Source organism: Rhinopithecus roxellana, chromosome 15 (assembly GCF_007565055.1).
Source record: "Rhinopithecus roxellana isolate Shanxi Qingling chromosome 15, ASM756505v1, whole genome shotgun sequence".
Lineage (NCBI taxonomy): Eukaryota > Metazoa > Chordata > Mammalia > Primates > Cercopithecidae > Rhinopithecus > Rhinopithecus roxellana.
The window spans coordinates 19171094-19197517 of NC_044563.1; the positions used below are offsets into that span (position 1 = coordinate 19171094).

At 43.6% G+C, this 26424-nt stretch overlaps 1 protein-coding gene across 2 annotated transcripts in view; it reads left to right on the forward strand.

The window, feature by feature from the left end:
• Nucleotides 1-26025, forward strand: part of PTPRJ (protein tyrosine phosphatase receptor type J) — a 195107-nt gene extending 169082 nt beyond the window's left edge. Inside the window, exons 16-25 of one of the 2 annotated variants that reach the window (XM_030917180.1) lie at nucleotides 608-649; nucleotides 1152-1160; nucleotides 1258-1345; nucleotides 3210-3300; nucleotides 5224-5297; nucleotides 5408-5542; nucleotides 9631-9750; nucleotides 13417-13577; nucleotides 14335-14470; nucleotides 25762-26025. In XM_030917180.1, the coding sequence (XP_030773040.1) occupies nucleotides 608-649; nucleotides 1152-1160; nucleotides 1258-1345; nucleotides 3210-3300; nucleotides 5224-5297; nucleotides 5408-5542; nucleotides 9631-9750; nucleotides 13417-13577; nucleotides 14335-14470; nucleotides 25762-25833 (928 nt within the window). In that variant the 3' untranslated portion in view covers nucleotides 25834-26025. Of the gene's footprint in view, nucleotides 1-607; nucleotides 650-1151; nucleotides 1161-1257; nucleotides 1346-3209; nucleotides 3301-5223; nucleotides 5298-5407; nucleotides 5543-9630; nucleotides 9751-13416; nucleotides 13578-14334; nucleotides 14471-17531; nucleotides 19293-25761 lie in introns of those variants that run through there. The other variant, XM_030917179.1, reaches the window with a different exon arrangement.
• The last annotated feature ends 399 nt before the right edge of the window (nucleotides 26026-26424 follow it).

A 26424-nucleotide genomic window follows, 5' to 3' on the forward strand; every position in this document is an offset into this window, starting at 1 on the left:
CTGAATCTTTGGGCACATTCACGATTATTTCCTTAGGCTAAATTCCAAGCTAGGCAAGTGCTGGGTCAGTGGGTATGCATGCTTCTAGTTTTGATACATACTTTCAGTTTTGATACATACTGCCAAATTGCCTTCCAGAAAGTTGTTCTTAAACACCAATGCAGAGTTGAGTCAATAGTGCAGGAGTGTGCAGATGCCTCACCAACTTGCCAGTTCTGGATCTGATATGTTTTTTGATTTATTGCATTCATTTATCAGAAAAGTTTTCTCAAAAGCAAAGTATGAAATAACAAGTCTTGCTTTACATTAAAGTAATGTCACTACTATATATTTGCAAGGAAATTCTTAAAAGTGACTTGGATATGATTTTTTTCATTCTTGTACGTAGTACAAAAGAAAATAACTTCACAAATTTATAATTAGCATTTGCAGCTTGGATCATTAAGTTTAGTATTAGGGGGCAGGATTTGGTGTCATCTGTGAACTAATGCCCGAGGAAAAGGTGTAACACCTTTATTTCATAGGTGACATTAACTCCAGATATGCAAGGGCAAAGCACAGGAAGGAATCCTTTTTTGTCTAATGGGTCTCTTTTCTCTTAAAACAGGAAAGATGCAAAGAATAATGAAGTGTCCTTTTCTCAAATTAAGTAAGTCTCTGAAATTATGAGCTTTATTTTAAATCCTCCAATCTGTTCAGTGACTATCTGTAAATAATTTTTGATGGAACTTGCTGTCATTTTTCCTGATTGGCACATTTTGACCATGATCATCTGGAAGTTTTTGCTAGCTCTGTTTTCTGCAAGGAATCTATGTTTTGTTAGTCTCCTGAAGCTAGCTTCCTTGACATGTTCTACTCTTCTACCAATAAATACATATTTTTTGATTTAAAAAAGTCATATAGGTTATCAAGATCCAGGGGAGAGAAGAACTTACTTAAAGTCACAAAACCAATTATTTACAAAGTAGGGTCTAGAAATCAGATTTCCTGATTCATATTTTAGTGTTTTGTGAATAATAGTACTGTGATCCCCTCTTGCCAAATTATACCCTGGGTTTTGTTGTTTTGGGAAGATTGTTTACTTTCATCTCTAGAGTACGAATGAGTCTTTCTAATTGCTTGTTTTTTTTCTTTCCCTTTCTATCATGAAGACCTAAAAAGTAAGTAATCTCTTTATTTTTTAAAATAACTTGTACTTTTCTATGGAATATGGATTTCATTGAATGTAAAAAATCCTGATAAGTTTTGTTTTCTTAGATCTAAGTTAATCCGAGTGGAGAATTTTGAGGCCTACTTCAAGAAGCAGCAAGCTGACTCCAACTGTGGGTTTGCAGAGGAATATGAAGTATGTTGCTGTAAATACTGTGTTTTTAATTATGTCAGGTTCCAACCCAAGCTGGGGTCTGAGGGGAGTTAGTGGATGGGTGGCAGGTGGCTGAAGGACTTGAGGGACTGTAGGCAGTTGGGACATGGCTTTATTCTCTCTCCTACAGAGTCAGCAGTACAGCTGTCTTACTCACAGGTAATAGTGGCTCAAAGCCAGGTATGAACTCACACAAACAGGTTACATTAAATGGCTACATAACCTCAGGGTTGTGCACCTGCGCTCCAAACCTGTTGTGTCATACTGTCCTGGATGTCTACCTCAGACTACTCCTGACTGAAGCCCAGCCACTTTCCTTAGAAATTGGCTTGTTTTTCCTGAAAGTTAGAAAACTGTTAACAGAAACTAGGAATTCAAGTCAGGAAACTATTAGCCACAATACTTAGGAAACTATATGAGCTGGAAAGAAACCAAATGGGCATGGAGAGCTCTGGGGCTTGATGACAGTGTGGCTTGTGAGGCTCACATGAAGCCCTGCACAAGGACTTTCTTGGCCAGTGTCTGCCTTTCAGTTCCCCCTGCTGTGCTCCATCCAGCCCAGGAACTAGCCCTGCTCAAAGTATCCATGCACACTCGTCCTCATGTGCTGCCCTGTCCAGCATCTCTGCCTTTGCTCTCTTGAAATCCTGCTCAGTACTCAGCACAGTGCACATGCTGCCTCCTCCATGGGCTTTCTGGGATCCCATTAGGAGAACTTGAGTTCTGTGTGCTCAGACTGCTTTGTTCCCCCTGTTGCTTGTTATCAATATTCAGCATTTCTTTAATTCTGCCTTGCTGTAATGTTAGTTTTTTCTGTGTACAGTATACCTCTCCTCCAGGTTACAACTGCTTGAAGGCAGTTTTTCCTATATTGTAACCTTTTTTGTATATTTTAACCTTTGAATTAGTTTCCTAGGCTGCCATAAAACAGCACCACAAACTGGGAGGTTGAAAACAACAGAAATTTACTGTCTAGAGGCCACAATCCCAAATTAAGGTGTGGGCGGGCCACACTCCCTCCTAAGCCTCTGGGCAGCATCCTTCCTTGCCTCTGCAGCTTCTGGGTGCCAGGCGTCCCTTAGTTTTGTGGCAGCGACACTCTCATGTCTGCCTCTGTGTTCACATGGCCATCTCCCCTCATGTGTCTATGTCTCTTTGTCTGTTTTCCTCCTATAAGGACACCAGTCATATGGGATTCAGGGCCCACTCTGTTCTACTATGACCTCATTTTAATTTGTTTACATAGGTAAAGAGCCTATTTCTAAATAAGATCCCACTCATGGGTATTAGGGGTGAGAAATCCAACATGTCTTTTTGGGGCACAATTTAAGCCATATCGCCTCTACATTTCCACTTTGTTCTGTTGTTACCAAAACACTACAGGTTTGGTCTAGGTCCTGCTCCTTGCCTGTACAGAAAGCCAATCACTGAGACAACGAATATTGCCAGGGAAGAAAGCTTTAATCGGGTGCTGCAGCCAAGAGGATGGGAGCTCAATCTCAAATCCATCTCCCTGACTGACTAAAACCAGGGGTTTATATAGCAGGAAAGAAATGTAACAATGTGTAAGAAAACAGGAACTAGAGAGGGGCAAGGAGGCATCTGGTATAGTGATCTGACTAGTTTCAGTTCTTTGGTACTTCCTGAAGGTCCTTTCCTGAGAAAGGACCTCAGATAAAACAAATACAAGTTTCAGGCTTTAATAGAAGAAGGGTAAATTTCTATGTTTATTCAAAAACAACTTGTCTATGGGACTGTTGGGCTGGTTTCACTGTCATATGCTATGCTAAATATGAATAATATTTGAAGACTAAATAAATGAACACCTCATTTGTTCTGTTTTCAGGATCTGAAGCTTGTTGGAATTAGTCAACCTAAATATGCAGCAGAACTGGCTGAGAATAGAGGAAAGAATCGCTATAATAATGTTCTGCCCTGTAAGTTATTTTATCCACAGTGTCTTCTCTGTTTTCCGTCAGTGGCCATCACATCTCTAACTGTAGAGGGGAGGGAATCAGTGATCCTAAGTAACCACTTCCACAACCAGTCATTAGTCACCTACTTCCACAACCATCCGTTATTCACCTACTATGTGCTAAGCACTATATTTAGGTACATTATCTTTAATTTAATCCTCACAACAGCCTTATGAAGTAGGTAGTAGAATATTTGTTTCGCAGGTAAGGAAAATGCACAGAGTGGTTAGGTGATCTTTCCAAAGTTACACAGGTAGTGTCGGGAAAACTAGGCTTTGTACTAGGTCTGTCTTATTGAGGGAAAAGGCCAGAGTCTGTGTTCTTAACCCCTCTGTCTCACAACTATTTATTTCAATTCTATAATTCTGGAATGGAAGCGAGCAGAGGGAGACAGGGAGTCACACTTTTCTGTGTCCAGACACATGGGCTGAGTGAATTCCACAGCGAAGTATGAATTCTATTTAGCTCATTTCCTGTTTTTGAGAATGTCTACATCTTAGTGAACAGGGATAACAGCAAATTGAGTTTAAAATGAGAATTATTTATTACATCAAACTATTAGATGAAATGTAAATACTTCTCCATCGAAAGTTCATCGTGATCTCTCTTTTGGGTGGGGATTAGGGCACAGAGAGGAGCACGAGTAGATCGTAGCCATGTTCTGATGTAGCTGAAATTGATGGACTTTGCAGATAATTTTTACATCAGGACATCATCGTCTTTATTCGAAGCTGTGTTTTTCATTCCTGGACTAAAACATTAAGTTCTTTTTAAATTCAGCATTGTTCTTGGGTTCTTTCTCTCCACTTATTTCCCTGTACTTGACAAGGAATATTGGCCCATGTTCTGAGGGAAATGCTTTTAAAACTAGGCTGGGGGTATTGCCCTTCTAAGGGTAGTTTGGGATTATTGGCCTCTTCTTGTGAATGTCTGTGGAGATTCTCAGATCTGGAGTGGGAGCTGGGACGTGGGTGTTTGGGTATTGTTTTTATTGGGAAGTCTTTAGGCTGAGACTCAGGTCAGTACTGGACTTAGCATTGTTATGTTATTTTGTCCAGAGGAGGGTGAGGTAGTACAATCAGAGACAGGGAGACTGAGGTGTGCTGCTTCTGGCTCAGCCTGACACTCGCAGTTGTAAGGTTATTATTTCATCTCTTAGGTTGGGCAAGTTTGTGTGTATGCTTTTGAGATGACAATAATATTTATAAAACATAATTCTGTGTTTTAGATCTTCCTACTGATAGTAGTCTTATACATTCAATTTATTCTTGAACTTGGTACTCTCTTTTTATAACAACTTGTTTGTATGAGAATAGAGGCAGAGTAGAAAGGTTAACCTAGGGACCTAACCTGTCCTAGTGGAAGGGGCACTAGATTTGAATTTCGACTGCCCCTCACCAGATATATGGATTTGGAGAAGTCACTTAGTCTCTATAACCCTCAGTTTCCTCATCTGTGAAACAGGGCAGAGGCTTGTAGGGTGGTTTTGAGGAGTAAATAAAATTGTTTAGCATATTCCCTCATGTGAGCTCATGGTAGACACCTGAGGATGCTAATAGTAACAGGTTCATTTTATGTGAGAAGGCATCTGGTATGGTTAAGATCTTGGGCCCTGGTGTCAGGCTGCAGGTTCAAATCCTGGCCATGCCACTCATTAGCTCTGCTCTGTGATAGTGTGACTGCTCTGTGCCATGGTCACATAGAGTGACCATGAGGATTAAATGAGGTGGTCTATGTGAAATGCCATGCATGCTGTGCATCTTCAAAGACACAAGTCCCAGTGTTGCCATTTTGAATTTCTTTTTTTTTTTTTTTTCTGTTTTGTGTCCAGCTTTACTAAAATGTTTGCTTATAATGCGGACCTTTTCTCTTTTAACGTCACAGATGATATTTCCCGTGTCAAACTTTCGGTCCAGACCCATTCAACGGACGACTACATCAATGCCAACTACATGCCTGTAAGTTGGGGGATGGTCTCGCAGCACTGGACTGTTTTGATGAAATCTTCAGAGCGCTTTGCTTCTTTCTGTTTCTTTGAGGTTGACCATGTGTTGTTGCCTATTTTTAGGGCTACCACTCCAAGAAAGATTTTATTGCCACACAAGGACCTTTACCGAACACTTTGAAAGATTTTTGGCGTATGGTTTGGGAGAAAAATGTATATGCCATCATTATGTTGACCAAATGTGTTGAACAGGGAAGAGTAAGTACGTTTTTTAATTTTTGAAATTTAAAATTACATTAAATTAATTGCTTTTTATTGTGGCAGAAGGGTATCTTAAAAACCACTTGTTTCTTTTAAAAAAACCTCAAACATTAGCACTTTATTCTTATAAACTTGTTTTCTGTCTTTTTTTCCCTTTAAGAGAAACGTTTAAAAACATTCTTTAAACAATTTTGTCATTATCTTTTTTTGTGTGGGCAAATATCAGTGTCTTCTGTTTATTCTGTCGTGGCTGGAGTTAGTAAACAGGAATGGCTTAGTGCCGTGGAAAAATCTCCCAGGCTTAGTGCAAGATGCTGTTGATGGTGTGGCTCTGTCCTTCACTGGCCCCATGAACACGGACAAGCCCATCATGTCTCGAAGCAACCGGTATCTTCATCTGTGAGATGAGGGTTTCCATCAGCTCGGTGATTTGCAAACTTAGGTTGAGCACTGAGCCCCCCAGGGTTATTTTTGTTTGTTTGTTTGAGACAGGGTCTCCTCTGTCAGCCAGGCTGGAGTGCAGTGGTGCGATCATGGCTCACTACAGCTTTGAATTCGTCATGGGCTGCCTCCCGCTTCAGCCTCCTGGGTAGCTGGGACTACAGGCGTGCACCACATGCCTGGATAATTTTTCTTGTTTTTAGTGGAGGCAAAGTCTCACTGTGTTGCCCAGGCTGGTCTCAAACTCCTGACCTCAAGTGTTGCTGCTTCCTTGGTCTCCGAAAGTGTTGGGATTACAGGCGTGAGCCATCACACCTGGCCTGGAACCCTTTCTTTGAGCAAAATCTCAGACTTATCCCTGGATAAACCTCAGCAGCCTCCTCTCTCCTGTAATGCCCTGAAATCCCTCTGCTGCTTCCATCAAAGATTATATATATATATATATATATATATATATATATTTTTTTTTTTTTTTTTTTTTTTTTTGAGATGGAGTCTCACTCTGTCGCCAGGCTGGAGTGCTGTCGTGCAATCTTGGCTTTTGCAACCTCTGACTCCCTGGTTCAAGCGATTCTCCTGCCTTAGCCTCCCGAGTAGCTGGGATTACAGGCAGACACCACCAGGCACAGCTACTTTTTGTATTTTTAGTAGAGACAGGGTTTCACTATGTTGGCCAAGATGGTCTGGATCTCCTGACCTTGTGGTCTGCCTACCTTAGCCTCCCAAAGTGCTGGGATTACAGGCATGAGCCACCATGCCTGGCCAAGATTTTTTATAGTAATAAAATTCTGTATTTCCATAAATTGATGTGAAGAGAACTGAAAAACACATGCTAATCTAAAAAATGCTGTGCCTTAGGAATGGGACTTAATGTTGCTTTATGAGTTGTTTTTTACTGTAGGTTCATTGTTTGAGGAATAGGAGTTGATTCCTTAAGCCAGTGGATCTCAAACTTCAGTGTCCATCAGAATCACCAGAAGGGTGGTTCTACCCTCAGAATTTCTAATTCGGAATTGCATTTCTGCCCGTTTTCAGATGATCCTGCTGCTGTGGCACCAGGGTGCACACTTGGAGTGGTGCTGTCCCCGGGATAGTGGGAGCCCATCAGGCATCATTTCTTTTAATGTTCTATAATTCATTGTAGGCTAGCAGATGTTTATCCAGCCCCTGGTATATGTAAGGTCCTGTGCTAGGGGCTGGGGATGGAGGAGGGAAAGATAACAGAGCAGTAAGAGATGATGCCCATCCTCATGTTGCTTGTGATAGAGGGTGGGCTCCTTACCCTCTTGTTGAATCAGGAGAATAGGCTATAGTAGAAATAAAACCGTTTTTTTGTTTTGTTTTGTTTTGTTTTTGGAGACAAGAGTCTTGCTCTGTCACCCAGGCTGGAGTGCAGTGGCGTGATCTCGGTAACTGCAAGCTCCAGCCTCCTGGGTTCACGCTATTCTCCTGCCTCAGCCTCCTGAGTAGCTGGGATTACAGGCGCTCACCACCACGCCCGGCTAATCTTTTTTGTATTTTTAGTAGAGATGGGGTTTTGCTGTGTTAGCCAGGAGGGTCTCGATCTCCTGACCTTATGATCCACCTGACTCGGCCTCCCAAAGTGCTGGGATTACAGGCGTGAGCCACCACGCCCAGCAAAAGTGTTTTTTAAATGAATGTAGATAGGCCGGGTGTGGTGGCTCATAGCTATAATCCCAGCACTTTGGGAGGCCATGGCACGCAGACCACCTGAGGTCAGGAGTTTGAGACCAGCCTGGCCAGTGTGGCGAAACCCATCTGTACTAAAAATACGAAAATTAACCAGGCGTGGTGGTGCGTGCCTGTAATCCCAGCTACTCGGGAGGCTGAGGCAGGAGAATGGCTTGAACCCGGGAGGCGGAGGTTGCAGTGAGCTGAGATTGCACCATTGCACTCCAGCCTAGGCAATAGAGCAAGACTCTTTGTCTCAAAAAAAAAAAAAAAAAAAAGAAGAAGAATGCAAATGAACTTTTTAATACTGTTGAGCCCAGGGCCTCATACATGAAACATTCTTATAAATCTATCTGTTAGACAAACAAAAATGACATAATTACATTAATGGAGAACTTGAAGATGAATTTAAATGGTGTCTTGTTCATCTAAAATCAAGATTGAAGTGAGTGTTACTGACCCTGGGTGAATGGGGAAGGGAGTGTATTTTCTGCACTAGATTCTCCATATATGTTATTTCTTTCCTGTAACAACCCTGTGAGGTATTACGATTTCATAGATGGGGGAACTGAGCCTTGGAGAGTTTAAGAACTTGCCCACAAGGTAGCAACAAAAACAAAAATACACCTGGTAAGAGGCTGAGCTGGGAATCAACTCCCTGCCAGTGTGTATCCAGATCCTGGGTTCTTTCTTTGGAACCTGGGTCTTTAAAGAAATACAGATCCCGCAGCCAGAGTCAGAATCTCTGGAGGTAGAACCCAGGCATCTCTTTTTAAACATAACAAGGCCAGGCACAGAGGCTCAGGCCTGTAATCTCAGCACTTTGGGAGGCTGAGGTGGGAGGATCACTTGGGGCCAGGAGTTCAAGAGCAGCCCGGGCAACATAGTGAGACCCCCATCTCTACAAAAATACAAAATAGGTGGATGTGGTGGCACGTCCCTGTAGTCCAAGCTACTCTGGAGGCTGAGGTGGGAGGATCACTTGAGCCTGAGCGGTTGAGGCTGCAGTGAGCCATGATCGTGCCACTGTACCCCAGCTTGTATGACAGAGTGAGACTGTCTCAAACAAACAAAAAACAAAACCCCAAAACAACTCAGACTTCTCAGGTGAGTCAGATAATCAATTAGCTTTGAAAACTGCCGGCAGTAGAGCACACCTTAGAATATTGAGAGTGTATGTGTCTGTGTGTCGTCTTTTGCCAAATGGGGATTCAGATATTCTTGGAGAGCAGGCGTTTCCTGGTTATTTCTGTTCACATCTGTCCACCAACTTTATAGAAATCAAAGACCCCAGAATGATTTAATTTGATTTTCTTTATTGGTGGGTATATTTGTATTGCAACCGATGTATATCTGAAAGCCTTGGGAAAAAGTCCTCATTTCTTCCAGCTGTCTGGGGTTATGGGAGAGGATGAGGTCAGTGAACAGTTGTGGAGTGGCGACTCTAGGGGCACAGGGAGCTGGATAGGGATGGTGTCCCAGGTCAAGGACCAGCTGCTGCTCTGCTCTAAATCAATTTTCATGCTGAAAGCTGGGCCTGGTGTAGGCAGATCTGATTTTTAAAGAGAAAAGTCTGGATTTTTATGAGGAATTTTAAGAGTTAGCAAGAACTGTAAATTAAAAAAAGAAAAACAATTCTGACAGGCGCCATGGTGTGCCCATAGACCCAGCTACTCGGGAGGCTGAGGCATGAGGATTGCTTGAGTGCAGGAATTAGAGGCAGTAGTGTGCTATGATCTCATTTGTGAGTAGCCACTGTACTCCAGCCTGGGCAGCATAGTGAGACCCTGTCTCTAAAAAATAAAACAATTCGAAGAGTCAAACAAAACCCAACTAGAAGGTCTGATTCCACCTCTGATGCCAGTTTTCAATAGCTAGTCTCCCTTGTGAGGTTTTAGTGATGGCAGATGGCACGATCTGAGTGTTCTTATAAAAATGCAATTTTGTTCTAGACCAAATGTGAGGAGTATTGGCCCTCCAAGCAGGCTCAGGACTATGGAGACATAACTGTGGCAATGACATCAGAAATTGTTCTTCCGGAATGGACCATCAGAGATTTCACAGTGAAAAATGTAAGTAAGAAGTCAGGATCAGTCGAGCTCGTGTAATTACCATATGTTAATTTGGGGGTGATATGTTTTAGGTTGATATTAACTCATATGTTTTCCTATGCAGTGAGAAATGTTTTGCTTCCTTCCTTTCAGAACAGAACAATCCATATGCATGTATACTCCAAGGCAACCCCTTGACTTTTCTGGGAAATGTACTTTCTTGGGAATTTCCTAAGTTATTGCTGAATAAAATGAATCTTAAGAGCACGGCTCTGCATCAGGAGCTCTTTCCTTTCTTTCCACTTCCAGGTGACTTGCTCATAGATCTTATAGAACAAACCGTAGCCTTTTGGATTATTTGGTTAGAAATATGACATCAGGAGTGGCTACTTGCTTTTAGAAGTCATGGATAACAGTTACATTAATAGGATTCCAGGGAATATGCACATGGCCTCCCTTCCCCTCAACATTTACAAAAGCCAATCCAATTAAATTGTGCAGGCATTCTAGGAAGTCAAGTTTATGTGCCTTCTTTCTTTTTCAAGGATGCTTTGAAAATAGAGGCAGTGTCATGAAGCAGCATTGGTATCTGTTGATGGGTGTGTGCAGTTGGCATAACTCTTTGCTGTTTATATCACAGGCCTAAAAATGTCTATTCTCTTTGATTTGCTGGCTTGAAGTCTGAGACCATCCTAAGGAAATAATCTGAAATGCAACAAAAGGCTTATTCAGAAAGACGAGTCTCAGCATTATTTATAGTAGAGGAAAACTTTGGAAACCATGCAGACATCTAGCTTTTGTAGAATGGATAACTCAACCATGACTCGCCTGCTTATAATATCGTTATTCAGCTATTAGAAATGATGGGCCAGGCGTGGTGGTTCATGCCTGTGAGGCTGAGGTGGGAGGATCGCTTGAGCTCAGGTTTGAGACCAGCTTGGGCAACATGCTGAAATCCCGTCTCTACAAAAACAAAACGAAACAAAACCCGAAAATTAGCCAGGCATGCTGGCATACACCTGTAGTCCCAGCTACTCGGAAGGCTGAGGTAGGAGGATGGCTTGAGCCCAGGAGGTCGAGGCTGCAGTGATTGTGCCCATTATACTCCAGCCTGGGTGACAAAGCAAGACCCTGTCTCAAAAAAAAAAAAAAAAAGCAAGGAAAAAAAGAAAAGTAATGGATGGGTAGACTATATAATTACCATGGGGACATGGTAGGACGTAATGTAAGAGAAACATTCTAGGAGATGAAAATTTATGCATATTATGAATAGTGCATAAAAGGAAAGCTGGAAAGTAGATTCATTGGAGTTGAATCTTGAATCTTTTGGGTGGGTTTTGGGGTTGATGGGTTAGGGTCTACTTTATGAGATTATTCTTGAAGATTCCATAAGTCATGGATAAAGTGTAGTATATTAAGTACTAATTCTTTACTGATTGCTGTGTCTCAAAGGGTCTGGCCTCGATACTTCAGTTCCTCCTCTGGAGATGCCATCAAAGCTGTTACCATTCACTGATCTGGCCACCTAAATAATGCAGCTCACAGTAGTAGAAAAATGTCGTGCTTATTCCTTTCCTTTCCTTTCCTTTCCTTTCCTTTCCTTTCCTTTTTCCTTTCCTTTCCTTTCCTTTCCTTTCCTTTTCCTTCCTTTCCTTTCATTTCTTCCTTTCCTTTCCTTTCCTTGGTCCCTTGCCGTTCCGGTTTCCTTCCCTCCTTTCCTTCCCTTTCCTTCCCCTTTCCTTCCCCTTTCCTTCCCCTTTCCTTCCCCTTTCCTTCCCCTTTCCTTCCCTTAATTCCTTCCCCTTTCCTTCCCCTTTCCTTCCCCTTTCCTTCCCCTTTCCTTCCCCTTCCTTCCCTTTCCTTCCTTCTCCTTTCCTTTCCTTTTGGAGTCTCGCTCTGTCATCCAGGCTGGAGTGCAGTAGTGCAATCTCAGCTCACTACAAACTCCGCTTCCTGGGTCCAAATAATTCCCCTGCCTCAGCCTCCTGAGTAGCTGGGACTACAGGCACCTGCCACCACACCCAGCTAATTTTTTTTTGTATTTTTAGTAGAGATGGGGTTTCACCATATTGGCCAGGCTGGTCTTGAACTCCTGACCTTGTGATCTGCCTGCCTCGGCCTCCCAGAGTGTTAGGATTACAGGCGTGAGTCACCGTGCTCGGCCTGTCATGCTTATTTCTATAGGATTTTGCTCATTTGAATGGACTGGCTTCTCCTTGGTTGCCTCCACTGCTTGGGGCTTACCTTTGCGGAGGGGAATTTTGGGTGGAGTTGTCCACATCATTTTTTAAAATTGCTATTACTATGATGATTATTTTTTATTAACTAAACTCCAGACTTTATTCAGATTTCATGTTTTTCCACTAAAGCCTTCTTTTGTTCCAGGAGCTGATCCAGGACACCATATGGCATTTAGTACCATGTTATTTTTTAATTATACAAAATGCATGAATACATTTTCCTTTAGAAAACTGAGAACATTACAGAGCTAATGGTTTCCTTTGACTACTACCCCTAACCTGAGCCCCTTTGGCCCTCCACGAAGATAATGCTAAGTATAACCCCTCCGCACTCCTCCCTCTTCCTCTCCCCCTCCTTCTCCCCTTCCCCACTCCCACTCCCTTTCCCCTCTCCTCTCCCTCTCCCTCCTTTTTTCTTCCTCTTCCCCCACCTCCATCTCTCACAGCTGGTTTCTGACTTTGGATCAGTACTTTTGGTTAAATTTGTGAATGTTAACTTTATCTGTGATGAGGTCTTCTAGCACCTCTCCCCTCACTCTATCTTTTTCTCCTGCTGTTTTCCAAATTTTGAATACTGCAGATTTATTGTTCTTATCATGAATATACATTTGAAAAAATGAGTGTCAAAGGGCAGCTGTCATAAAGGAGATGGAAATGCCTGCAGTGCGGATGTAGGTCACATGGGTACGGTCATTCCCTGGTATGGGCATAACGAGTACAGCTGAGTCAGGGACAGGACTCGCCCCAGCCGTTTCGGGCTTCTCGCGCTTCAAGGTGTATGCTTTGGAATGAGATAGGGAACCAGTCTGTGTAATAATGAGCTCTATTGTCTTTCAGATGTTGAAATGGATGGTTTTTTTGGGGGAGTCCTTTCTCAGCTCTCTCCAATTCTAAATACTTGCATGGTGCTTGCTAGTGACCTGTCACTTTATTCGCTTCTCTAGGGGACATTAGTGAATTATGAGGCCATTCTTGCCCAGAAGGCACTGATTATCATGATGTATTTGAGTAAATTATTTTTGGTTTTATGGTCAGTGACATTCCCAAGGGGGCTTGGGGATGAGGCTCATGAAGCTCTAAGGAGGTGCAGGTGTAAGAATGTGAGTTCATTATTGACAGGCAGCTGTGTCAGGAAGGGAAGGATCTGAACGCAGAACTGGAGGATAAGGGACTTCTGTTGCATCTAAAATCAGTGTCGGGGAAATGACTTCACTTCTGTGACTCGCTGCTGCCTTATCTTTAAAGGGGGATAATAAACTCTCCTTCTTGGGCATATTGTGAGGGTTTGATGAGCAAGCACTTTATCAGCTGCTGTGCAAATGTAAAGTTTCATTTTTCGTCATGACAACTCCCGGTTACTACTCAGGCTCTGCTTGATTTCCCCTGCCTTTTTGATGTTGTTAGACAACCTTTCTGTCTGGATCTAACTCATTTTCTGGGCTTTTAGATCCAGACAAGTGAGAGTCACCCTCTGAGACAGTTCCATTTCACCTCCTGGCCAGACCACGGTGTTCCCGACACCACTGACCTGCTCATCAACTTCCGGTACCTCGTTCGTGACTACATGAAGCAGAGTCCTCCCGAATCGCCGATTCTGGTGCATTGCAGGTATGCAGATGGCATGTCATTGTGTGACAGATTTCAAATGTTATTATATATTTATCAGCACTTTACATAAGCAAAGCCTAAGAGGGAATGTAATAGGCATTTACGAATTCAGGAAAGGGTTTGGATGAGGAACCATGGACTTACTCCCTAAACCCTGAGCTTCTAAAACGGGTTGGCAAACTGTAACCCGTGGATCAAATCTGGTCAGCTGCTGTTTTTGTAAACAACATTTTCTAGGAACACAGCATGCCCATTTATTTGTATATTGTTTATGGTTGCTTTTCTGCTACAATGGCAGAAAGAGACCATATGGTTTGCAAAGCTTAAGATGTTTACTCTCTGGCCCTTTACTGAAAAAGTTTGCCAACGCCTAACAAGAAGTTAGTTTTGAAGCTCAAGGAATTAATTTAGGACAGAAGACAGGCAGGGCTCTGTTGCCCAGTGGGGAATAAATCGATGAAACATACCATCCTAGGTTATGGTGGCAACTTGAATGGGACTGAGATTGAAGAAGCTTGAGCAAGGGGTTGTATATGTGGCATTTGACTCAAATGTGAGTTTGGGACTTAGGCCGCAGTCCCAAGCTAGTGCTGTCTGACTTGCTGAGACTTCAACTGAGCAAATGTGTACTGATCCTGTGCATTGCCCTCAAAGTGTGACAGTGAAGGAAAGCAAGATGTATGTACAAATGAGGAACTCTAAGAGGCTTGCAGTTGAGGGAACCCACTGTAATAGGCTTATTTCTCTTTTCTCTCAGTGCTGGGGTCGGAAGGACGGGCACTTTCATTGCCATTGATCGTCTCATCTACCAGATAGAGAATGAGAACACCGTGGATGTGTATGGGATTGTGTATGACCTTCGAATGCATAGGCCTTTAATGGTGCAGACAGAGGTGAGGCCAAGATTTGTATTTGACATTCCACCCTTCCCCTCTTTTTTTTTTTGAGACAGAGTCTCGCTGTGTCACCCAGGCTGGAGTGCAGTGGCGTGATCTCGGCTCACTGCAACCTCTGCCTCCTGGGTTCAAGCGATTCTCCTGCCTCCGCTTCCCAAGTAGCTGGGATTACAAGCACGCACACCATGCCCAACTAATTTTTGTATTTTTAGTAGAGACGGGGTTTCTCCATGTTGGCCAGGCTGGTCTCTAACTCCTGACCTCAAGTGATCTACCTGCCTTAGCCTCCTGAAGTGCTGGAATTACAGGCGTGAGCCACTGCGCCTGGCCCTTCCCCTCCATTTTTAAAAGGTTGCATTGTGTCATGCACTTGTGTTAAAATATGTTACCCTTCCAGATCTTTCTGGCTCTTGGCTGTGAACTAACACTGGATTTCTTTGTAGACTCTAAGCTGACTTGGAATTAAGTTACCCACTACAAGTGACATAGTAGTGTTGATGTCAGTAATGAAACTACAACCTGAGATAGTGTCAGGATTCTTTACCTTGCTGCCTCTGACTCATTAAATAATCCTTAGGACATCTTTGAACTTTGGCTTCCGGGTTTTAAACTCATAAAACTGGTATTTTCCACTCTTTGTTTCTAAGAAGGTCTGACCATCTTTTTTGTTTGTTTGTTTGTTTGTTTGTTTGTTTCTTTTGAGACAGAGTCTCCCTCTGTCGCCCTCTGTCGCCTAGGCTGGAGTGCAGTGGCGCGATCTCAGCTCACTGCAAGCTCCGCCTCCCAGGTTCACGCCATTCTCCTGCCTCCGCCTCCCGAGTAGCTCGGACTACAGGCGCCCACCACCTCGCCCGGCTCATTTTTTGTATTTTTAGTAGAGACGGGTTTCACCGTGTTAGCCAGGATGGTCTCGATCTCCTGACCTCGTGATCTGCCCGCCTCGGCCTCCCAAAGTGCTGGGATTACAGGCGTGAGCCACCGCGCCCGGCTAAGTCTGACCATCTTTAAAATAAGTTAATGAAACAAACTCATCAAACATGAATGATGTGACCTATCATAATGCCGCTTAAATGTTAATACAGCAATGTATCCTGACTCAGACTTGTACATTTTAAAGAATATCAATTATCATAGTTACAGAAGGGTGGCTGACCAGTGGAGAAAAGGAATGCTTAATATCTACGGTATAATTTCTGTACTACTCTTGGATTTGGTTTCACCCAAAATGTTCCTGAGAAGCAGTGTTTTTGAGGCATGTTTTCAACAGAGAACATATTGCAAAGTTCCTTTCCTCAAAGGGGTGAATGTTCCTTGACCAGGATGAGAGCAGAATATTAATTTTGTATCAAGCTATCATCCTGTACCGATTTAGAACTCTATGAATATATGCTGTGTTTTTGCGTCTAGCAGGGAATGTTCTAGATGCCTGGGTACATTGTGTGCTCTGGGGTGAGCTTGGTGGTTGTTGTGGAAAGAGTGAAATTCACCTCCTGTGTTGGTCAAAAGAGAGATTTTTTTTTTTCTGCTATGATTATATAAAGTAGTATTTCTCAATCTTTTATCCTTTTTTGAGAAACACAGAACTCTTATCCCTGCTACTAGAGTCGAATCTTTTTTATATTTTCAAAACAATACTTATTCATATGAAAGCATTTGACAATATATTTCTCTCTCTGTCTTTATTTTTTTTTTGAGACGGATTCTTGCTCTGTCACCAGGCTGGAGTACAGTGGTGTGATCTTGGCTCACTGCAACCTCTGCCTCCTGGGTTCAAGCGATTCCTCTGCCTCAGCCTCCCGAGCAGCTGGGACTACAGGCGCGTGCCACCACACCTGGCTAATTTTTTTTGTATTTTAGTAGAGACGGGGTTTCACCATGTTGGCCAGGCTGGTCTTGATCTCCTGACCTCGTGATCCGCCTTCCTCGGCCCCCCAAAGTGCTGGGATTATAGGCGTGAGCCACCTGTGCCTGGCCTCAATATATTTTTCTCTTACTCTTCCTTTCCCAGTCCTGCTTCCTGGAGGTAGCCAATGTTTACTAGTTTGGTGTCCATCTTTATAAGGGTCTTTATGTACATCTGTAAACACACACACACACACACACACACACACACACACACACACACACACCACACCCAAACACACAGTACTTTGAAAAAATTGGATCCGTTTTTTTTTTTTTTTTTTGAGATGGAGTCTCACTCTGTCACCCAGGCTGGAGTGCAATGGCACCATCTCGGCTCACTGTAACCTCCACCTCCTCGGTTCCAGCGATTCTCCTGCCTCAGCCTCCTGAGTAGCTGGGATTACAGGCATGTACCACCATGCCCAGCAAATTTTTGTGTTTTTAGTAGAGACGGGATTTCACCATGTTGCCCAGGCTGATCTCGAACTCCTAACCTGAGCCAATCTACCTGCCTCGGCCTCCCAAAGTGCTGGGATTACAGGCATGAGCCACCACGCCCAGCCAGATCCTGTTTTATATATGTTGCTTCTCTGTGGTTTTTTTCTCCTCTTACAGTATCATGGATATTTTTCTGTGTCAGCTTATATACCCCCATTTCCTCTTTTTTTCATCACTACCCGCAGATTCTGATATACTTGCCTGAAGGGTAGTCCTCGTCCAGCTCCACCTGATCATCTCCTTTTAACCTCGCTCCTCGGTTGGGCATAACAGTTGATTCTTACCCTGCACAGCCTCACTAGCCAAGGCAATCTTGTTGGACATTTGATTGTTCGAATGTGTGTGTGCCTTCTTTCCTCTACATTTCCTCCTTCCTTTGCCCTTCCCCGAGACTGTGGCATTTCTCCTTGAGGAGGGGAGGTGTGGAGTGTGCGCTTCTGGTTGAGAATCATTGACGAAGGACATCTTGCTTCTGTGATTTCAGATTTCACTGCAGTGCTGTTACGTCTTGAAACACGTTCACCTGCACTGTTTGCTGTTGGGTGGATGGGGTTTGGGAGTGGGGCCAGGGAATTACCTGTTTGAAAATAATTCTGGGTGCTCATTTCTGGGACTCGTGTTCATTTTCTGTCTCTCTCTTTCCTTTTTCTATCAGGACCAGTATGTTTTCCTCAATCAGTGTGTTTTGGATATTGTCAGATCCCAGAAAGACTCAAAAGTAGATCTCATCTACCAGAACACAACTGCAATGACAATCTATGAAAACCTTGCGCCTGTGACCACGTTTGGAAAGACCAATGGTTACATCGCCTAATTCCAAAGGAAAAACCTTTCTGGAGTGAACTAGACCGTCGCACCCACAGCGAAGGCACATGCCCCGATGTCGACATGTTTTTATATGTCTAATATCTTAATTCTTTGTTCTGTTTTGTGAGAACTAATTTTGAGGGCATGAAGCTGCACGTGGCAGATGACAAATTGGGGCTGTCGGGGGCTGTGGATGGGTGGGGAGCAAATCACCTGCATTCCTGATGACCAATGGGATGAGGTCACTTTTCTTTTTTTTCTTTTTCCCCCCCTTGAGGATTGTGGAAAACCAGGAAAAGGGAGCTATGATTTTTTTTTCCAAAACAATTTCTTTTTTAAAAAAGACTATTTTATATGGTTCACATGCTAAAGCCAGGATTGTGTTGGGTTGAATATATTTTAAGTATCAGAGGTCTATTTTTACCTACTGTATCTTGGAATCTAGCCGATGGAAAATACCTAATTGTGGATGATGGTTGCGCAGGGAGGGGTACGTGGCGCCTCTTCCGAATGGGTTTTCTATTTGAACATGTGCCTTTTCTGAATTATGCTTCCACAGGCAAAACTCAGTAGAGATCTATATTTTTGTACTGAATCTCATAATTGGAATATACGGAATATTTAAACAGTAGTTTAGCATCAGAGGTTTGCCTCCTCCGTAACATTTCTGTTCTCATTTGATCAGGGGAGGCCTCTTTGCCCTGACCCCACGTCCCCTGCCCCCTGTACATTTGTGCTCCATTTTTTCTTCCCTTTTCCCTCCCAGTTTTCTCCAAAGACTCTTCTGTTGGCAACATTTTCAGCCCATTGGTTGGGTGAGAATGGCGATTCAAATATCACCTTGAGAATTTCTGTGGGTGGGAATGGGAGAAGCAGAGGAATCCTACGGTGACAGAAATCCTTTTCCTGTCCCTGTATTATCCTTTTTCTCATGTCTGTATTTGGTATGAAGGATTATTTAAAGGTGCAATATGTGACTTAGTGATTCATGATGTTCTAGGTTTTTAGTAACGTTTTACTCAGGTTGGCATTTTAAGTGTCTGTGCCCGTGTGTGTGTGTGTGTGTATGTTCAGAAGTGTGGCAATCTGTGAACACTTCAGCGTGAATTCAGCATCAGATTAATCCCTCCTTCCCCAAAGTCCACTGGCTTTCGTCTCTCTCTGCCGTGACACATATCGGAATCTACTGTATATATATATATATATACTAAGCTCTCAAAAACAGTCATTCCTATGAATTGAGGTGTACAAAGTTTGAATTTGTATCAAAGATGTAATTATTATTTTTAAAACCTCTTTTCACTATACTGCTGCTGTAATTACTTTGATTTTTAAAATGTAGATTAATTTTTTTTTTTTTTTTTTTTGCTTCAGGTGTGTGTCCACCAAGAATTTCAGAATTTATGTGGATTTATTTTATTGGTACATAATCTGTAAACTTCTTAAGGCATTAACATGAAAAGATTTTTTTCTTCTTTTTTATTTTATACTGTGGCTCAGGTTATATTTTGAAGAAGTTTTGAGTTTAACCTCCAATAGGCAATGAAGTTGACAAGGTTTTATGAAGGAATAACCAAGTCCCTGGAGTCCTGTGGCTGTTTCCACAGTAATGCGTCCTGCTGTAAACAGGACAGGTGTGTCCTGTTGAGAATGGGAGCGGGCTCTTCCAGCCTCCTGGTCCCTCTGACTCTGCCACGCCCCTCACCTCACTGGCACTTTGATAACTGACTGGACGTGTTAATGGGTCTTCTAGGGTTCTAAAGGGTGAACCACACTTTTTAACGCCCTGGCTGTAGTTCAGAGGGTTAGTGCTGTATGCCGTTTATTTCCCTTTCCCTTTGAGGTACTGAAAGGATGAAAAGGTGGTGTCATGTTTTGGGGAGAATCTTCTCAAGTGGAAATTGCACTTTTTGTTGAATCCTTTGCATTTTTTTGGTAGTAAGCAGTTCATTGAGTATCAGGTCCTCAAAGGAATGAGTTAGCCAGGCTAGGGCGGGCCCTCTTGACCTAACTTCAGAGGGGGTCCTTGGCTCAGTAGATGTGAATCAGGGAAGCCACTCTGTCCTTGGGGTGTTGCATGAAGCTGGGTGTGGGCGGATTCCTCCCACACCTTCACACCCGCCTGCCTCCAACTCATGCAGATCTCGGAGCAGTCAGTACTTCATAGGTCCCTGTTCAGGCAGCAGTTCTGTGGGCTGTGGTCCTCTCCCCTCCAATGTGTCTGAAACCATTGTGATGGCTGGCAAATCCCAGGTAGCTCCTGAGCTCTGCTCTGCCCACATCACTGCCACAGGGAAGTCAGAGGAAGGGACTTGTTGCTAAAAAATCCTTTAAAAGATTAAATCCTTTAAAAGATTAAAGCAACATAATTGTAAACATATTGTATAAAAATGCAAAACACAGTAATCCTCTTTCCTTCCGCCTGGTGTGGGCTTGGGAAATGGGCGAGCGGCCCCAGCAAGCACGGGAGGAACTCTTGCGGCGGAGCGGTCTGGGATGCCAAATGGGCAGGTCACACGAAGGTCATGATGCTTCTCTGCATCCTGAAAAGGGCTGGGGACCGGGCCAGTGGGGGTGGTCAGGGTATTTATAGCACAGTGCTTGAAAAGGGAAGATTAATGTGTAAATATAAAGGACACACAGGCTGGGGGTTGGTCAGAGGCAAGAGGAGGGTGCCTCTGAGTTGCTTCAATCCCTCCCAGGAACAATGAGCTCCAGTTGGAAGAGTCCAATGGAATCGGGGGAATGGTGTGAGCGCCCCTGCTTAGTCTTTGACAATTGCATACAGAAAAGCAGCTGGTGTGGGTTTCGGTGTCAATGGAATGGCCAAAGATGGGTGGTCAGCTCGTTTAGGGGATTCGGGCCATTGATAGCATCTCCCGGGAACCACGACTTTTTGCCTCCGAAGTCGAATCTAGTGATGATCTCGGCATCAGCAGGAAATGACATTTGGTGTCTGCCCACCGCGGCCAGCCAGAGTTCCGCCTCATTGACTCCACTGGATTTGTGCTTTCTTGAGTCAGAGGCTCCCTGGGGTTAGGGATGGAGGGGCGGGGTCAGCTTTGCAGCCGATCCCATTTGTTTTTCATCTGGGATGAAAAAGCCTGGTTCTCTTTTGAAATGCTTGATTGTACTTACTGAGCTAAACAAACCTCGGTGACTGTTGTTGATTTGCCTTGAAAGTCTTAAGTTCTGGGTTTGCAGACTACTGTGTAGCAGCTGTGTGTTTAACATACTGTAGCTTTTTCTCCCTTGGGGGCACATATGAATAGGATGTGTTGATGTGGACTCTAAACTGTAATTTTCTTGTAACTATTTTGGAATGATGCATATTTCTAATGTTTGTTATACTTGTACAGAGTATTGCTGTTGGTTGCTTTTTTTTTTTTTTTAAGGAAAAAATGGCCTGAAAACATTTTTTTAAAGACTTACAAATACCAAATATAAAAAAAGTCAATGCATTATGCCTTTGCTTCTTTCTTTCTTCTTTTTTTTTTTTTTTTCCTTCTTACAATGTACCAAGTAGTTTACTGGCCTGCATTTTACTTGGGCATCCTTAACAAAAACATTTCTCTTTTGGATTTCCAGATTGTTTTAGTTTTCTAGGGCTGTTGTAACAAGTACCACCAACTGGCAGTTTAAACAACAGAGATTTTCTTCCTACAATTTTGGTGGCTGAGATCCAGGTGTGGGTAGGGTTGGTTTCCTATGAGGCCTGTTTTTTTTTTTTTTTTTTTTTTGGAGACAGAGTCTTACTCTGTTGTCCAGAGTGAGTGCAGAGGCATGATCTTGGCTCACTGCAACCTCTGCCTCCCGGGTTCAAGCGATTCTCCTGTCCCACCCTCCAGGGGCCTCTCTTCTTGGCTTACAGATGGCTGTCTTCTCCCTGCACCTTCACATGGTCTTCCCTCTGCGTGTCTGTGTCCTAATCTCCTCCCTTTTTATTTATTTTTTTTGAGACGGAGTCTTGTTCTGTTGCCCAGGCTGGAGTGCAGTGGCACGATCTCAGCTCACTGCAACCTCTGCCTCCTGGGCTCAAGCGATTCTCCTGCCTCAGCCTCCCGAGTAGCTGGGACTACAGGCGCCCATCACCACGCCCAGCTAATTTTTTTGTATTTTTAATAGAGATGGGGTTTCACCATGTTGGTCAGGCTGGTGTCAAACTCCTGACCTCGTGATCTGCCTGCCTTGTCCTCCCAAAGTGTTGGGATTACAGGCGTGAGCCACCGCTCCCGGCCAATCTCCTTATAAGGACACCAGTCATACTGGGTCAGGGCCCACCCTATTTACCTCATTTTACCTTAATTACCTCTTCAAAGACACTCTCTTCAAATGTAGTCAAATTCTGTTGTACTGGGGGTTGGGACTTGACCATATGAGTTTTGGAGGGGAACTAGTTCAGCCTGTAACAATTCAGGGCAATTTAGTGAAGAGGAGGCTTGGAAAAAGTGGTTGTGCATCTTAAGATTATGTGTGTTCCCAGAAGGTTGGAGGTATGAGTCTGCAGGTGGATGGATACCCAGTTGGTGGGGGATACGCAGGTCCCCTGGGATTTTTAGAGGGCTTTCATTGGTGGATGCAAGGAATCCTGGAATTGCTGGGATACTGTGGCAATTTGGGTAGTTCTAATTTCATCCCTGTCTCTCTCATATGCGGATGCAAACTCTAAAACAGACTAAGAGTGCCAGATGCGGTGGCTCATGCTTGTAATCCCAGGACTTTGGGAGGCGGAGCTGGGTGGATCACTTGAGGTCAGAAGTTTGAGACCAGCCTGGCCAACATGGTGAAGCCCTGTTTCTACTAAAAATACAAAAATTAGCAGGGCGTGGTGGCGGGCGCCTATAATCCCAGCTACTTGGCAGGCTGAGGCAGGAGAATTGCTTGGACCCGGGAGGTGGAGGTTGCAGTGAACTGAGATCGCACCACTGCAGCCTGGGCAACAGAGCGAGACTGTCTTGAAAAAAACAAAACAAAAACAGACTAAGATGATTTTGTTGTGAGATCTCTTTTGTGAGACAAATTCATGCATTCATTCAATTGTGATATACTGAGTTCCTATCCTTTACCAGGCACTGTACCTCAGTGGCTGAGGGTTCAGTGGTGAACAAGACAGACAAAAATCTCTGCCTTCATGGAGTTTACATGCTGATAAAGGGAGACAGACAAGCAGTACATGTAAGTCAAATCTTGAGCATGTTAGAGGATGAAAACATGAAGAAAAATGGCATTTCCTGTCCTGATGCACCAACTCTTCAGTCTCACGTAGGCAGTGCAGTTATACCCTGTCAAGATGAAGGATCTTCTGCAACACGCCCTCCATGCAACCCCTACTTTGGGGGAAGATGAGAGCGAGACAGTTTGGACAGCAGCAGTGCACACCTCATAGGCCTGCCAGAGACAGAGTGGAATGGAGCTGAAGTCCCGCCCTTGAGGAGAGCCTTAAGGGAGTGGCTGGGGCCTGGGAGATGCAGATGCCAAATGAATGCCAGGAACTACTAGAGGAGGTTGAAAGGAAGAGGTAACAGGGGCCCAGAGAATTATGAGTGGGTGACTTTTAGTGTTGAGATAAAGGGGGGCAGGTACGGGGCAGGAGACTACAGGCTTTGCTTGGAGAATGGCCAGGCTTCAGGTGCTTGGAATCTGAGGAGCATGTGGGTGGAGGTGAGTGAGGTGAGTTGAGGCTGATAACTGTGGAAGGTGAATGTGCTCTAGGACTGTCTGTGTGGTTGGCTGAAACTGTCTCACCTTTTAAACACTATGTGTGTGTGTATGTGTGCACACACACAGGTGTACGTATTGTCAACATTAAATAACAGACTGGCTGCAGTGGCTCACACCTGTAATCTCAGTACTTTGGAGGCTGAGGCAGGCAGATCACCTAAGGTCAGGAGTTCCAGACCAGCCTGGCTGACATGGCGAAACCCTGTCTCTACTAAAAATACAAAACTTAGCCAGGCATGGTGGGGGGCGCCTGTAATCCCAGCTACTCAGCAGGCTGAGGCAGGAGAATTGCTTGAACCCGGGAGGTAGAGGTTGCAGTGAGCCGAGATCATGCCACTACACTCCAGCCTGGATGACAGAGGGAAAAAAGTAATAATAAAAAAAGTCTATTTCTTAACACAAGCAATTATAAACATAACCTGGAGGTATCTATCATGTGAAATAAAACAACAAATTTTACCTATATTTGTGTTCTAGAGGCCTTCACTAAAGAGTATGGTATAGTTAGCTCTCCTGGGCTTTCTGCTTAGGGACAGCGCTTGGGCTGGGGATAAAGTATCCATCATCTTCCTGTTTTGATTGAGACCAAAGTTGTCCCAGAACTTTTCTACCCACACTGTTGGTTTAGAGGAGGCAGGCAGACACTGTATTGTTGACCCGTTATCCACATACTTAAAAAAAAAATAACCAAACTAGGCTACCCTGCAAAATAGCACAACATTCTCTGCCCCTAGCACTTAGTTGGATAAAAACTGCCTTACCCAGGTATAGCCTAGGAACTGAGATATCATGGTAAAGAAAAACCAGATGATCACCTGTGGTCTTATAAAGTGTAAAGCTTAAGTGAGAAAAACAATTAATAGAACTATAAGCAGAGAACAATCCCATTAAGAAATAAGTGTATAGAAGAAAAGAAACACGACTCTAGAATAATACAATAGTGGGATTAGGAGTGGATTTTTTTTATTTTCACCTGTTTATAGTTTCTAATTTCTCCCAATGAATATGGAGTACTTATTTAAGAGTAACTAGTTTAAAACTTAGCACTTATCCCTCCTTGCCTCAAAAAAAAAAAAAAAAAAAAATGAAGCTACAGTATATTTTAAAATTTACTAGTCAAGTTACAAAATTCTTTAAGCTGAGTGTGAACCCCAGGCTGTTTTTGGAGCACCCCCTGTTGCTAGGACTTTGTTAAAAATGAAAGCTAAGGTTTTGGACGTTAGATTCTGAGCTGTAAAGCTGTAGAGAAGAAGGGGCTACCTCTTTGTTCCTGGCTGAGTGTGGTCTGCAAGAGTCAAGGGCCTCTTTGGTATCTGGAGAGCAGAGGGAACAGGCAGAAAGAATAGAGACGATTTAGGCTCCCAAGAGTTCATTTTAAATTTTTATTTATTTATTTATTTATTTGTTTGTTTGTTTGTTTATTTATTTATTTATTTATTTATTTTGAGCCAGAGTTTTGCTCTTGTTGCCCAGGCTGGTGTGATCTCGGCTCACTGCAACCTCTGCCTCCTGGGTTCAAGTGATCCTCCTACCTCAGCCTCCCGAGTAGCTGGGATTACAGGTGCCTGCTACCACTCCCGGCTAATTTTTTTTTTTTTTTTTTTTTAGTAGAGATGGGGTTTTACCATGTTGGCCAGTCTGGTCTCAAACTCCTGACCTCAGGAGATCCAGTCACCTTGGCCTCCCAAAGTGCTGGGATTACAGGCGTGAGCCACGGCGCCTGGCCAAGCTTCCAAGTTCTGATAGCCATCCCATCCCTTCTGGGGTTTCACAGCTCTATTTGGGGCTGAATGTGGCAGATCTCTGGGGCCTCCAACATGAGACCCTGGGCTTTACCTTCTTGCAGGCAAATGAAGCCTCCTGACCCAAAAGGTTCATGAATCGTGGGCCGCTGTCGGGGCCAGCAGTTTTGGATGATGCCACTAGATGGCGGCAGAGAACTGGGCTGTGGAAGCAATCCTTGGCTGGGCTGTGGCAGGGCAGTGGAGCATATAGGATTGGAAAAGGAACCAGGAGGCCCATAAGGGAAGGCTAGAAACCAACAACAGGGTGAAGGAAGCGTCCTTGCCAGCAGCTGGCAGCTTTCCATATAATTTGTTACATAATATGTTCATGGTATAAAAATTTAGGAAAAGAAGGAAAATAAAAAAATCCTATGTTGTCACCATTCAATGAGATGGTCCCCAATAATCCTCCCGCCTGGTATTCACACTTTTGTGTAGCGCCTCCTCCACTGTAGCAGGGGTTGGTCTGTGTGACTGGTAGATTGCAGAGAGGTGATGGCATCGCATTTCTGAGATAAAACTGTGCAGTTTCTCTTTCTCTCTCTCTTGCTCTTTCTCTCTCTCTCCCTCCAGACCCCTCCCCGCCTCTCTCTCCAAAACCAGCTGGCATGTTCTGAACAGCCTTGTGAGAGGCCCACGTGGTGAGCTTCTTCTGAACCTTCTGCTGAGTGCTACGTGAGTGGGCCTGGAAGCAGGTCAGCCTTTGGATGACAGCAGCCCTGGCCGACAGCTTGACTGCAGCTCCTGGGAGACCCTGAGCCAGAACCTACCCAGACTCCCTGACTTGCAGAAAGCATCTGAGATGATAAATGTTTACTGTTTCAAACTTCTCTGTTTTGGGATAATTTGTTACACAGAAAGAGATAACTAATATAGGCTAATACATCCCACCACGTAGGTAATACCACTCTTAACATTTTACTATAAATAATTCTGTAACCTTAGAATTCTCGCAAACACACCACACCCCCCCACACACACACCCCATATATGCATACATGCATACATCTTCATGTATTTGCTTTCATCTTTTTGTAAAACTGGAACCAAACATGTTCATATTTCTTTTTAAGATTAACATACTTCTTTGAGTAATATTTCTATTGAAGCGTGATACAGACAGAAAAATGCACTAAGCCTAGGTTGGCAGTGTGAGGAATTTTCCAAAAATGAACACACCTGTATAACCAGCACCCAAATAAAAAAAGTATATATGACCGGCATGCCATAAGCCAC